Source organism: Eucalyptus grandis, chromosome 8 (assembly GCF_016545825.1).
Source record: "Eucalyptus grandis isolate ANBG69807.140 chromosome 8, ASM1654582v1, whole genome shotgun sequence".
NCBI lineage: Eukaryota > Viridiplantae > Streptophyta > Magnoliopsida > Myrtales > Myrtaceae > Eucalyptus > Eucalyptus grandis.
Window position 1 is genome coordinate 5,816,167 of NC_052619.1, and position 15,121 is coordinate 5,831,287.

General features: G+C 40.1%; 2 protein-coding genes across 3 annotated transcripts; one reads left to right on the top strand and one right to left on the bottom strand.

Moving 5' to 3' along the window:
• Positions 1–346: 346 nt before the first annotated feature.
• Positions 347–6,609, top strand: LOC104456061. The gene is made up of 5 exons (XM_039300897.1): positions 347–1,495; positions 1,657–1,746; positions 2,301–2,450; positions 2,721–4,303; positions 5,172–6,609. Exons 2-5 carry the CDS (start codon positions 1,687–1,689, stop codon positions 6,067–6,069), a joined length of 2,691 nt encoding a protein of 896 aa, XP_039156831.1. The 5' UTR covers positions 347–1,495; positions 1,657–1,686; the 3' UTR covers positions 6,070–6,609.
• Positions 6,610–9,262: 2,653 nt separating this feature from the next.
• On the bottom strand, positions 9,263–14,091 carry LOC104416079 (TMV resistance protein N-like). Of its 2 annotated transcripts, none has more exons than XM_039300898.1 (5): positions 13,327–14,091; positions 11,778–12,902; positions 11,370–11,672; positions 10,857–11,273; positions 9,263–10,733 (listed from the first exon to the last, which is right to left on the bottom strand). In XM_039300898.1, exons 4-5 carry the CDS (start codon positions 10,999–11,001, stop codon positions 9,457–9,459), a joined length of 1,422 nt encoding a protein of 473 aa, XP_039156832.1. In that variant the 5' UTR covers positions 11,002–11,273; positions 11,370–11,672; positions 11,778–12,902; positions 13,327–14,091; the 3' UTR covers positions 9,263–9,456. Both variants share the same exon structure in this region, with proteins under 2 accessions (XP_039156832.1, XP_010025819.3).
• Positions 14,092–15,121: the final 1,030 nt, after the last annotated feature.

Sequence of the window (15,121 nt, forward strand, 5' to 3'; positions counted from 1 at the left end):
AATGAGCCATGTATGTGATAGATTATATTGGATATCCACTGAACAGTTTGTATTTGCATTATAAGAAGTATTATTAACAACTATGGTAGTAGCTGGCTTGTAATGGGTCTAGTCAACCCATGTTTCCTTGGTTCTGAGCAATACACACTAATTTATTTACAAAAGAAAAGCTACTATGGTGAAGCATCAATGTGTTTGTTGCCATTGTCCGGTATATTAAGGTGTCTGAGTTTGCAGAAGATATTAATAAAAGGGAGCAAGAACAAGAGGACTGTAGTATCTTTTTAATATACCACTTCTTGTGTACTTTGATATACATCTTTCTTTTTTGGATACGCGCGTTAGTGTGCATATGTGTGAGAAGGAAGATTCAGTGCTCGCAAGGCCACTGATTTTTCTTTTCCTGTTAGCTTGCACATAGTGAAAATCTCAAAGTTAATGTTTCGAATTGGAAGAAAGAAATACAGGACTTCATTAGTTAATCACTCTATCTGTGGCTCTCAAGGATTACTTACCAGAGAGTGATCTAGTTGATACGGCATTTGTCATTTCAGAGAAGATGCCATCTGTTTTCAACCAATGGGAGATCAAGGGCCATTAAATAAATGTTCATGCTTCAAATTCTAGATGGAGGCTAGATTAGATTGTGTTATTCAGCCTTTCAATGAGAGTTTTAGAGAAAACTCATATGGTATCTAGCTTGCAGAATAATTCTCTACTTTTACATGCTTAAAAAAAAAAAAAAAACACCTTCATTCTTAATCTATTCTTCAGCCAATAGCACTTTAGTAGTCTGTGGTTTGAGTAAAAGAGTACACAGAGCTTCTATTTCTCTTAGCTTATGGCTTAGCACTAAAATATTCCACTGATGTCCAACCCTTTCTTGAAATGTTCCTTTATAATTTTGACATACCTTGAAGGGAGGGAGAGAAAATGAGAGGTGGGTTTGGAAAATTTCAGAAAATTTAAATTTTTTGTGGGGAGAGATTGTAGGGAAAATGTGATTTTTCCTCTGCCACCCAAAATTTTACTCCCAGTCTTCCAAACAAAAACTCAAAGAATTTGCAGATGAATATTTTAACATTCGTTTAGTCCTTATACATGTGCTATTCTAAAGGACTAGTCAGTCTTTCAGTGCTTCTGACTAATTCCTTCATACTATCTTAATGCCCTTTTTGCCTTCTTTAACTTGAGAAGTGCTTGGAATATGGAAGGACTGAAGGACTAAAGCCTGTGCAAGCTGTTTTTTCTTTAATCATAATGACTGATTTGATCCATTGGAATTCTTTAAGAAAACAGAAGGGAATAATTTCATGCTTGTCTTTGCAAAATCACGATCTTCACCTTGACAACAATCTGGACATTTTGGGAGGACTACACCTGTTTGGATGTTACCCAGTGCATATTACACAAAGCAATCATAAAGGTCGCTACAAAGTTCCTCAAGCCTACTTTATGTGGTGGCCTGACACCATTTCTTACCCTTGGGGCCCAGGTAGTTTTATCTTCTTATGATTCTCCTAACCCCAACTCCCACCTAGGAAGTAAAGAGTGCCTTGCATGCTGTTACAAACCAGCATGGTGTAAGTGAGTTCACATGAGTGAACACTTCATCGAAATTTTGTATAACGAGTGGTGTTATTAATTTCATGACAGGCAAGCATTTGGTGTAAAAAGCATCTACAGATGACGACTATGTCAATGGAGGAGTCTCAAGAGGAAGAACATTGCAAGATTTTTTATGTGGTAACTTATCTCTTTTTGCTAGTTGATTCTCTTTAGTATCTTCCTTACCAAATATGCAATACTGCTGGGTGTAGAAGAGAGCTTTCTCTATATTTTGGGGTGAGGAATGGGGAGTTCTTGGAGGATGGGGGAGGGCTGGAGCTGGGGAATTGCAAGCAGAGGGGTAAGCGGAAGTCATGGCTGGCTCTTGTCACATCATTACACTTATATTATTTAGGACTGTGTTGGGAGCTTAGACAAGGTACAAGATGAAGCTAAAAGTTTGACTGAATTTATATTGACTAGACTATCTTACTTCAGCACCATCTTATCTTAAACTTATAGTAGGAAATCCCTGCTTTAATACACTGTGAATGGCTCTGGCAACTGAAACCTGTGCACGGAGGAAGAAAGGAAAATATTCTGTATTAATAATTCTCTGATTAGGTAAAATGCCTTAAATTAAATTGGGGAAAGATATGTTTCATTTATTACTGTTGGATGCTATCATGTATCTTTTTCTTATGGCCAAATGCTTTTCTCTATCTTTGACATTCTGAAATTCTCTAATGCAGCTGCTTCTAGAAGTACTGCATTTCTGCAGTGCAAGCTTCACTGCTTTGGTGCAGAATCCTTTGCTAGCAGACAATACACTAATGAACATCGTGGAGTGTTCATTATTGGAACAACTAAATTTAACAAAAGATTTATTGTCAGATATAGAGGTACTTATTTACTGCATTAAGTATTTTGGATAGGTTAAACTTATTTACCGCATTAAGTATTGCCTTCAATCATCTCTTTCATATCTTGTTTCTATTCTTAATACAACAACTGTAGATTAGATACTTTGGGGGCTTATTTCCAGTATTTTGGATCAGTTAAACTTTGAAAACATGGATTTCTTCTCTTTATTCTTTTCCTATGGAACAGGGAAAGCATATGCCTTTATTATGCCATTTTTGATAGAATGTTTTCGTTCATGTCTGATACAGAGAATCCAATCCGTAAGCTCAGAAATAGTGAAGGTTGCACATACAGTCATCAATTCGATTGTAAAATTATGCGAAGATTATTGCCAATCTGGGAACCATTTGCGAGCAAGATCTGAGAAAGACCAGAGTACTATGGATACAGAAGGGGCTGGTGACATAAACTATGTTGCTAACATGGCAAAACATACAGTAGAAAAGCTGTGCGAATTGGGAACTATTGCAGCTAGTGGTGGTGGAAGTCTGGTCAGCATTCTGAATGTCACTTGGAAAGGTGTTGTCACACTTGTTCAGATAGGAAAAGCAGCATTAGAAGTCGATTTTAATGTAGCAGATATAATTTTGACTCTTATTTCATTAGCCAATGAATCTCTGAAATGTGCAGCTGAGAATTGGTCTTTGCTGAAGGAATCTATTTCTCAAGCAGAAGCTAGACGGTCCTTTGTTCCTGTAAAATTTTACCTTGTAAATGCTGTGAAGATAGCCTCCCTGTATCCATGTCAATCGTATGGTGTTCACAGGCAGTTAACACACTGTGCCCTGATGATTGCAAATTTGAAAATTCAAATGTGCCTTGAAGAGCACCTAAAAATTGCTAGCGAGGTGTTGTCCAAACTTCTGGATCAAATATCCATGAATTTATTCAACTCCTTGCTGAATTCTGATGAAGTAAACCAGGAGATGAAGTTTGAAATTCTGGATTGTTTGTTCAGTGATGAGACCTATGTCGATGAGAACTCAAATGATGTTTGTTGCACAAAGGCAGTGGATAAAATCTTTTCAGCAAACTCCAAGGTTATGTTTGGGACAAGACTACCTTCGCTTGGCCGGTTTCTGTTATTTGCTTGTCTCCTGAGATCTTCTTCTGATATTGAGGGAGATGTACGACTTGGGATAACCAGAAAGCTCCAATGGCTGTTTGACATACTTGTCCATGAAGAAGTATATCCTTGCATCCTCTCAATGTCGATACCCCAACTATATGGTACTAAGAAGACCCCAGAGTTGGTATGGGAGACTGTGTTTGCTTCTCTTGTACATTCCCTCAAGTCTTTCATGATTGTGGCCTCCTCTAGTACCGCATGGGGAGATGTGGAGGCTTTCTTGCTTGACAACTTCTTCCATCCTCACTTTCTTTGTTGGGAGATTATAATGGAGCTGTGGTGCTTTATGATGCGCTATGCTGAAACCTATGTGGTAAATGACATTATTGATAAACTCTGCTCATGTCTCAAATTTGTGTCTTCTGTCGAAGCTGTTTTTGTTGATGATTCTTCCCTGAGAAGAGTGGCCAGATCAATAAGTATGCTGGTTTCTTGTGGTACAACTTCTGTGGCAGACAGGGTTTATAACTTTGTTACTAGCGGGGTTGTATCTCTGTCTTCATCAGTCATGACTGTAGCCTTGCTTGTGGAAGGTTTTCCGCTGAATTTGCTTTCAGACAAACTGAGAGGCATCGCTAAACAAAGGATAATCAGTGACTATGATGAATTCATTGGAGGTTTTAGTGGCATGCTCGTCAGCACTTGCCCTTCTAGGCTGCTGGGGGCTCCACTCTTTGTGTTGTGTGCTTCTTTGCCATCTCTGTAAGTCCCTTTGCATTTCGAAAGAGAAGTTCCAATCAGAAGAAAAATATGCATCAATTATATTGCCCAGGCTTACTGAAAAATAACTATCATGTTGGGATTTTTTCTAGTTGTTTGAAGTAGTCTGCAAAAGTGATTGTAGCACAAAACCGGGGCATCCTTTACATGCATTTGCAGTTTTTTTTTTTTTTTTGTCCCACAACTATTCACAGGTCTCTTCCCATAACAGCCCATACATTTTTTTCTTGGCCCTTTTAACTCCTTCAATCACTAGGTTTCACAGAGGAGCTATTATTTCTGAGCTCCCTAAACCTAATGTGGCATTGGGAGTTATTTATCAGCCAGGCATTCTTCTTACGGCTAGATCTAATCCCCTGGTCCCTGTGGAAAGGAAAAAGAATTTTATGTCCTTCCTTGCCAGACCCTGAGATGTGGACATCCAAGGGCAAGGAAGGGGTAATTGAATGAATGAGACTCATTCGTGGGAACAAAGAGAAGCAGATCTATTCTATATCCAATAAGTGACAATATGCAATGGGGGTTGACCCTTTTCTATCAGATAGGAAGGGCTGTTTCACAAAATTATTCTTCAATTCCTGACAAATCTGGTCGTCTATTTTCCTCCGCTGGGCTCAATGTTAAATGTTTGCTTTGTGTTACTTTATTTACTTTTTTATTCAATAGAAGATTCTTTTCAGTTTATTTCATGAGTTTTTTCCCTTTTACAGTAAAACGAAAATTTTGTGAATTTGTTTCCAGCACTGCATGATCACTGAACTCTAACTACACCTTTTGGCCTAGTGAATTCAGTTTAAGTAGCAATTGTCACTTTCATTGAAATCTGAATAAACTTTCTTACATTCTCTAGCCAGATTGCCGAATCTGACATTGACAAGAAGACACTAAAGTTTCTAGCCGATATTCTGCAGAGCTGCACCTGTTCTCCAGAGCATGTGGCAAGTGACATTTGCCTTAAGCTTTTGGGTCAAATGCTGGCGGTAGTTTCTAACATGACACATCTATATACATGTAATGGCATGGACGAAGTCATCATGAAGCTGCAAAACCTGTTTATCACAAGGCCATTGGCAGCTGATGCCAAGTTGTACCAGTGCAAAGTTGAATTGGCTCTTTTCATGGCAGGACTTGGTCATATAGAAATGGAAGAAAGAGATGGCTGTCCGAAGAGCTCTGCCATTTGGGAGCTGTATCACATGTTACTCAGAGAACAGCACTGGGCTCTCATGCATTTGGCAATTAAAGCATTTGGACATTTTTCCGCGAGAACCTCCTGCAATCAGCTTTGGAGATTTGTGCCTCAAAATGCTGCTCTATCATATGATTTATTGCAAGGGAATGAGGCAAATGAGGAAAGATTTATGTCTGAATTCAAGAAATTTCTTGAGAAAGAAGTTGCCCTTATTAAAACTTTTCCATGCACTGAGCAGCTTCAGATGCTGAGGAAAGAAGCTTTAATCCTTAAGGTCACAGCTCAAAAGAGTCAAAATATTGATGTGGAAGCTACGAGGCACAAAAAAATGGAAATGATTTGTGAAAATAGATCCAACAAGAAGAGGAAGGTTCCTGATGAGATCAGCAAGGGTGTTGAATTGCTGCAGAGTGGTTTGAAGGTCATCTCTGATGGTCTTTCCCTGTGGGAGAAGGCTGAGGCTAGCGCCTCAGAACTTCATGATAACTTTTTAGTTCATTTTTCTTGCCTTGAGGATGTGATTACTCACTTAGCTGGCCTTGCTCGTATCGATTAATGTTGTGGATTAATACTGCCTGCTAGAAATACTTTGTAAACAGACTAACATGAGGTCTCATCCTCTTTCACTGTTTACATAGAAAAGATCACTGCCGTATAAATTCAGTGTTAGATCAGTTCAGTCCTCTGTTTCAGAAGTGAAATCAACTACTCAATTACTCACTTGGACAAGAGGGAAACCAATGTTTCAACGAGACATGCTGGGATGGTGCAGTGATTTTTCTGGTCCATGTTCCGCAAATTTAAGTTAGGTACATCATTTTAATTTAATTTGGCTGGGACTATGCCAACCATGGAGATGTTTTTTGAATGACTTTGTACGGTTGGCATGTTGTGGGTACAAAGTTGCAAGATTCTCTCCTGTCTATCAGCATATGTTACTGTGTTGGAGTCTTGGAGACAGAAGAAAAGTCATCCACTCCATCAGGAAACCAAAGGAATTTCCTGGTAATTATATTTACTAGGATTATATGGGGGCATTGCTTGTAGCATTGTATATGTTGTGTGGAATTTTTACAGCGAGTGGCATTTCATGGTAGGTCTGGCCTATTATTGTGGCTCGTTCTCGCGTGTCCCTTAACTTGTGGTGGGGCGCCCTTTACCTTGTGTATCATCTTTTTTAGACAGACAACATATTAGTAGCTCTTCCTTTTGTTTAGATTGAGGAAACCGTAAAAGCCCTATTGAAATTTCAAAGCTAAAATCAAATTTAAAATGCTAATGTCTTTAATGGCTGAGCATGTAAAGTAAAACTCCGTCAAATCTACTTTTATTTAACCATTGAACAATATTGAATGGAACATAGAATAGGCAGTCTCCGAAGTTTGAAGTACCTTGACCCCCAACTCTTTAGCACATTATTATCTTTTCTAAATTCTTAAGTCTGATATCAATCAAATTATTGTCTTGCCTGTCTCGACGGCATTTATAGGGGATATAAGGTACCTGAAAATTAACATCTTCATCAATGACAGGTGAGAATTCACCAACCAATGTCTTAAACCCTGTTTAGTTCCTGCATATTCTCATAAATGTTCCATTTATTTTATCGAGAATGAATATGGCTTAGAAAGTATGTTTGACACCAGATAATTTTCAAGTGAAATCAAGAGAAAATGTCTCCAGAAATGATATAAGATGGAGCAAATCTTGTTTGCGTTTCAGTGCTTCATTTCAAATGAGAACATGGACAGTTGGAATATCAAAAGAATAGCCTCTATTTTAATTTTGATGTCAACAGAAGCATACCTTCACAACTTCTCGTTCCTGAAAAAGTTCATTAAGTCTTCTTGACACGTTTTGACAGAAATGCATAATGAAAAATAATGTTAGTAGAAAAGAGTGAAAACAAAAACAGCTTTCCGAAACCGGGCTCAGATTCTCTTCTTGATGTCAAAATTTCCGAACTCTATCTGCTTAGTATATGTGAAAAGTGGAGAAGAAGACTACATGAAACACAAGACGCTGTTAATGCTATGGCCCTTGTTTCACTCAAATAAAGACTCGGGGTTTATTCCATGGTTCCTCTTTTGGATGCAAAATGGGTGGTTGTGTAACTATTGTGTTTTATTGTTAAGTAACATTTAGCAGGTAAAAGTTTTATGCAAAAAAATTTCGGATCCCATGTAATAGCACAGAAAACCCTAACCCCTCATTTTATCTAATCCATGTCAAGTTACCAGAATATCAATAGATATTAGCCACCCCGAGTTCCGTTTATGATGTTAGCCATCTGACTAATTTTCTTAATTGTGTACATCTCACTAAACAAGATTTATAAGATCTGGTAAAGAAACCTAGAATATCCTTAGTTGTGAGGCAATGTGGCGAATGTTAAGAGCATTCAGCATTTTATTCCTATGATCAAGTATCTTTATGTTAGTCATCATTTACTGCACTTGAACCAAATTTCACTTAAATTGAGCTCGAGGATAGAAAAAATGAACTTGAGAAACTTTGAAATCGAATTCAAGTAGTTTTGCTCTAGTTTTATCTCTCTTGGTGTCACTTTGTGAATTGTGTTTTGCTGATTTGTTCCCATCAACAAATGAGAAGTACGCTACTCTTTTATTTACTTTGTATGTCGAATTTGTCAGTAGTTAGTAGGTATACTGAATTTTTCTTGTTCACATAGATTTTAAAAAAAAAAAAAAAGCACGGTAACGCAAAATTTATGGACTCACAGTCCATTCTGTGTTGGAAAGAGACAAGGTGGATTTCGAGTTCAAATGTGGGAAGCTGGGATCCGCGGGGAGATACCCAACCCATCCTAGGTCATGCAAACTCCTTATCTGAGTTAGTTTAATTCATTCTCAAAATGAGAACCGGACTTTCTAGATCTAGCATTTAGGGCCTGCACGGTAACACTCCAAAAAAAGTGTTTTGGAACACTTTTGTACTTTTTGTTCTCGGGAAAAAAAAAAAAGAACAGAAACGCGTTTGGTTGCGTTTTACATTGTTTTTTTGTTTTTGTTCCTGGAACAAAATGGAGCAAAAAAAAAGAAACACAAAAAGTTGCTTCTTCTTCCGTAAAACAATTTTGAAGAAGCGTTTTTCTCTCTCTTCTCTTTTCTTCTTCTTTTTCTTCTTTTTCTTTGGATCGTCGGCCTCGGCCATGGCGGCGACCAGCCGTCGAGGGGGGCGACGCCGTCGAGGGTCGGCGACCTCGCCGGAGCGTCGCCGGCCCCGGCGAGGCCGAGCTCGCCCAACCAAGGCGAGACTCGGCCTCGCTCGAGGGGAGATCTTCGGCTAGGGTTCCGGCAAGGGGCTCCGGAGGACGGTGCGATGGCGGTGCGGCACTAGAGGCTTTGGATCGGGACGGCGTCGAGCTGCGGGCTTCGGGCGGCGTTGAGCCTGCGGGCCGGGCGCAGGTGCTCGGCTCCGACGGCGGGGCGGCGAGGCTCGGCCTCGCGCGCCGACACCGAGCCTCGCCTCATGGGCGAGCTCGCCCAGCCAAGGCGAGGTCACGGCCGAAAGAAGAAAAAAATAAAAAATAAAGGAAAAAATGGAAAATAAAATCAAAAAATTAAAAAATTAAAAGAAACAAAAAAAAGAATAAAAATTTACCAAACGTGTTTCTACTCATTTTTTATTCCCTAACAAACGTTACCAAACACGTTCTTTTTGTTCAAAACCGTTTCCCGAATGTAAACATTTTTTTTTTTATTTCTCGTTCCTGGGAAAAAAAAAGAAATAGAAATGTTTCCATGCGGGGCCTTAGTTAACTTTTAGAAACTACACGCTTAGAAACTACACGCAAGACTGTTACAATTAACTGAAGTTAAAAAAAAAACAACGCTCGCCAAGGGCGAGGGCAAGAAAGTACATGTAGGTACCGAATAGCCTCGTTAACTGAGATCCCTTTGGAGTTCATGCTATTACCAACTCAGAATTCTTGAAAAGCCCCGGCTTGCCAATGCTGTTGGAGAACTCTCTTCTTTGCAAGACACACATTAGGCGAAGATTCTGCCTCGCATCCACACACAGTTAGATCCTTCAGGGAATTCAATTCCTCTACTCCATGAATGCTGTGAATCTTCTCACATTTGTATACATTCAAAACTTTCAGCTTCTTCAAGTTTGATAGGTTTGGCAATCTTTGCAAGGAAATGCAATTTTGAATCCACAACTCTTCCAAGCATTCTAATTCTTCAAGACCTCGAATCTCAAACATGTTTGTGCATTGAAGTAGCCTCAACTCCCTTAATTTCGGCAAGTTTGACAGATCAGGCAGTCTCTGGAGGAACTCACAGGTTGAAACCTTCAGTGTGGATAAATTTTGCAATTGTTGGAGCTCATCGAGATTTTCAATTTTGCACCTTTGTATATCCAAATGTTTGAGTGATACTAGGCCCCGAAGTCCTTCGATCTCAGTTACCTGTGTCTCGGCAAGAGCAAATAACAACAAGTTCTCCAAATTGGAAACTGTCGGTAATGTTATCATTGAAATACAATTTCGGATGGATAACTCTGTCAAACTAGTGGGAAGCAGTGGCAGGGATTTGAGGTTTACACAGGACAGGAGCTCAAGTTTCTTGAGACCTGAAAATGAGCCTAAAGATGAAGGCAGAGAGATAATATTTGAAAGGGACAATTTTAAGCGCTCCAATTTGGATAAGTTCCCAATCCAACTGGGGCCGGGAGTTTGTAGAAGGTGAGATGGCTCTCTAGAGGAAAATATCCTCAAATCCAAGTCCAAGTCTCTTATGTTGAGGAGGTTCGACAGATCAGGGATAGTGCTTGCTGATCGTGATTCAATTTGTAGACTGGTTAGGCTTGCTGGAAGTTTCGGTATTCTAGTTATGGCAGTTCTTGATAATCTCAAGATTCTCAAGCAGGGAAGGCACACAAAATTACTAGGAACTTCCTCTAACCTCTCACTTTTTAAGGCATGTAGTTCCTCGAGTTTCTCTGCCTTTCCTATAGCATCAGGTAACTTTCTTATGCAACTTCCATCAATTCTCAGCACTTTCAAATTCTTCAGATTACCTATCGAATCAGGTAATTCGGTAATTCCTGTGCTTGATAAGTCCAGCTCAACCAGTGATTCCAAATACCCCACTGATTCTGGAAGTCTCTCCACCCACTCTACTTGGTTTGAAGCCAAATCTTTGTGTTCTTCTTCCACTCCTGTCGAATCTCTAGACTGAGTCATTCCTGTGCCTGCAGTAAACTTTCATGGATTACTATTCCTAGTAGGCAATTAGAGCATGTTTATCTTCGTCCCATTGTTGTTTTTCTTCATCATAGAAAGCCCTAAAATTGATGCTACGTTCTGATACTTACTTGGGTATGTGGAATTGGGTGACAGTTGATGGAGCGGACACTTCGATGTGTACCATCTCGGGTTGATCTTGTGATGCACTTGGGAGATCGTTAAATTCCAATGGGTAGCAATTAAAGTATCCAGCTTCTCTGTCCTTTGCGACATAGGATCAGCTTTCTGAGAAGGTACATCCGTGATGAGCTCTTCAAGATCCTCCAGGAAACTTATGTTACGCCAGGTGTTGTGTTTCAGAGAATAACATCCTCGGAGATTCAAATGAGTGAGGCACTTCAAGTGAATAATTGACGGATCAATATGAAACAAACGCAAACACCCTTCGAGAATCAATCTTTGCAGGCTTCCATAGGCTAATAAGTCTGGAGTCTTGGTCAACTTGTCGCAGTGGAAAGATTCAGAACTTTCAGTTTCTTGGCCATCTGGATAGAAACTTTATTTAAAATGGATGAACGCAGAGAGGTGCATGAAACATAACAAAAATATAGACGCAGAATCTACTCCTGAACTTAAGTTACCTCAATCTGCTTCCAGCCTTTCCATTTGTGTGTTATTTTGCTCCATGACAGGTCAAGAACCACTAGATTTCTAGGATGAAAATTGGTAGCTAGAAAATCTGGAGGACAATTTTTCCAAGAAAGCCATCTTAGTTTTGAGAAATGATGCTCGAAGTCCCCAACAAGGTCCGCGCCATGCATTTGGAGGTATCTTAGCTCTGAGAGGCTTGAAAATTCTTCACAAGTAAAGCTCTGGTTCTTTAAGGCAGTATCAGAACCCTTAGTATAATAGTTCAAAACAAGTGCTTCAACTTCATCTGTTCCCTGTGAACATGGAACATGCCTCGTATCAAAGAGAAATCAAGGTTAAGGAAGGCATACAAGTAGCTTTTTCAGCAAACAGAAGTAGTGATGAAGTCAAAATTTTACCTTCTTACTTTTCAGCACATCTAGTGCTTCCCTGTCATTCCACAACCTACTACGCCTCCCGGGATCTTTACGATTCTCACGGCGAACAATCTCCCTACCAAGGTCTCTAAGTTGATCATGCATGGATAACTCATCATTATCTCCAATTTTAACTAAAGACATTAGGAGAAGGACTGCTAAACCATACTCTGGACAAAAGCCAGAGTCATCCCACATATAAAAAGCATTTATTCTATTCCGTTTGTTAAAGAAACATGCAATATCGAGAAATATTTGTTGTTGTTCATATTCCAATGCCTCATAACTTATCATCAGTTTCTTCTCAACTTCCTTATGTGGGACATCTTTCAACCTTTCCAAAGTACCTTCCCATACTGCCTTGCTTTTGCCACACAAAAAGGAACCTATGACCTCAATTGCCAAAGGGAGCCCTCCAGTGGTGAGGGCTACCTCTTTTGACAGAGCCATGTAGTCTTGCGGAGGAGAGTTTGTTCTGAAAGCGTGTCCGCTGAATAGTTCCAAGGCTTCTGCACGCTTCAATTCGGCAACTTCATAAATCCAGTCACCCTCATAGTGATCCGGAACTTCAGAGGTACCTTCCCTTCCTGCACTGAAGACACTCCTGTCTCTTGTCGTAACTAGAATCCTACTTCCGGAACCAAACCAATCATGTTTCCCTACTAGTGCCTTGAGTTGATCCCTGTGGTCAACATCGTCAAGAAGAATGAGAACTCTCTTATTTTGAAACCTCTCTCTGATTAGGTTGATCCCTTCGTCAACGTTTAGAGGTCCTACGCAGTTACAACTGAGGATGTCACGTGTTAGTTGTTTCTGTAAAGTCGGAAGACCATGGGCTTTCACTGTTTCTCGGACATCAGCGATGAAACTGCAACTCTCAAATGAGAAGAAAGGCGATTGTAGACAACCTTGGCTAGAGTTGTCTTGCCAATCCCTCCCATTCCACAAATTCCAACCATACGTACACCCTCTGAACCAACCTCTAGCAACCTCGTTACTTGTTCAACGGGATCATCAATTCCCACTATATGGTCACTCACATTTAGATAATTGATCTTCAATTCAATCAGAACCTTCTGAACAATCAACTTTATGAGTTCTCCATGTCTGCAACAAACATGAAATTTGTAACAGATGAATAAGTCAGAAAAGGGGATAATCTAGTAAGTCATCGAAACACGTCAAGGTACATTAGTTCCGTCATTTGTCCCTACAATTCTGCCCAAAACATGCTGTGTTGAGTTGTGTCAAAGTAAAGCCTTGAACTACTCTTTCCAGATCTTGATATATCCATCGCTCTGAATGATTTCTTGTTACGATGGTGGATGAAATTACAATTGCAAGAGGCTAATATGGAGTTTAGTCGTTAAAAAAATGCTGCAATCGGCAGCTTTGATTTAACATAGGCTAAAACTATAAGCTAGGCTGAATTTCCAGAATCATCAGTCGTATAATGCAGAGACGCAAAGTTATGAAAGATAGCAGGCCTGTCGCTACTAAAAATGCTAAACAAGTGTCGTTTAGGAATTACCCTCTAGATTTTACTTCCCATGCTTTCAGCTTAGATACTTCTATAAGAGCCTCCCTCCATTCCAGGACTCTTCTAGAGCCGTACTTTTTCTCATGTTGGGAGAGAGCTCTCTCGTATGTATTAGTCTTGAGCTTAACATCCGAAGGTTCCACGTCATAAAAGATGGGAAATATCTGTCGTTGAGCTGACGATCTCTTGCTTTTCACCATCTGTGCAAGCTCCATCAGGCACCATTTGCTATTAGCATAATTCTTGGACAAAACTGGTATGTAGATCCTCGAATTTTTTATTGCTTGATGAAGCTCGTCACCAATGCTGTCTCCAACTTGGAGCTTTTCCGCATCTCTGAAGGTGTGAATCCCGGATTGAACCAGGTCATGGTATAGGCAATCGGTGAAGTTTTTGCGAGTGTCGAGTCCTCTAAAACTCAAGAACACCTCGTAATCGATCCCTTGCCTCAGTGCAGCCGGTGGCAAGTCGTCTGTAGTAGCAGGCGACTCATCCAGATTGTGCTCTGCGCTTCTTTTCTTCCACTTGATAAGCAGGAGCCCCCGAAAAGCGAACGCTAGGCCTACGATCACTGCAAACGCTAGGAATGTGACCAGTGCAAGAACGACGATACCTACAAGCTCTTCCATCATCGCGCTCCTGTTGGGTCGGATCTTCCAAAGAAGCACTAACAGAGAAAATCTACCAATGCGGTTGCTTTGCAGGCGAAGAGGAGGAAACCAGATGAATCGCAACGTTGAGAACAACGTTCCCAAGAACAATATGTCCACAAGTTTGGCTTAGTCATCGCTTGACTCTTTCATAAGTCAACATCCAATCTCTACGGCAGGCCGTGTAACTTCTGTGGACAGCGCCTTTTGTGGTCTGTACTCGATAATTTGTAATCTCAACGATGGACCACGCGATATTTTGTGAATAGTCGGGTATTCAAAGAGATTTACATGTCCAACTGTCTTGAGTGATTGAACATGTTAAATTATGTCTCGAGTTTGAGCGTTTACAAAACGCGATTCGCTGAATTTTGAAGATTTACAAATAAGAGAAAATAAAATAGAAGAAAAAAAAAAGATGGGCACACGTATACCAATTCCTTCTTCGGAATTCTTCGGTGGCAACTTTCGGAAGAGGGAGGAAGACCTGTAAAAATTCTCTTTCTTCTTTTATACGTATGCCCAGGTCAAACTTTGACCCGGGCCCACCTACGCTTTGTTTTATAGGCATGCAGGCACTCCATCTTCACGGCAAAGAAGAAAATCGTGTGTTTAGGCCCTACCGTGGATATCAACTTTCAACGACTCGAACCGAACTACATAAATTTCTGATGTTTTTATTTTTTTCGTTTATTTCTCTGATACGTAAATTGCAAAATCCTATCGTTTTCGCGTATTATATTCCAACAATAGAACACACAATTTTTATTATACTTTTTTGCTCAGTAGACATTCAATACTTACTATTACCACCATAGACTACATGCTCGAATCCTAATTGACTCAGAAAATTGCTCAGACCTTATTTTGCTCAAGCCATTAGAACGCTCGTTGTGCACATGCACGATTCATGTAACAGCAAAATGAACTTGTGACGTCCAGGAGAGTAAATATTTGACGCACTATAAGCGTCTAATCATTCCACTCTTACGGATGTACAACAAAACCGAGTCCCTTGCGCGTAATAAGATGATTGACCCAGCAGTGTTTCCTACGTTACGACCGGTTTTGTTCATCACACCGGTCGTGAAATCAGAGTCTCCACGGTTCTCGGCGTTGAACGAGTTGCGCATCTT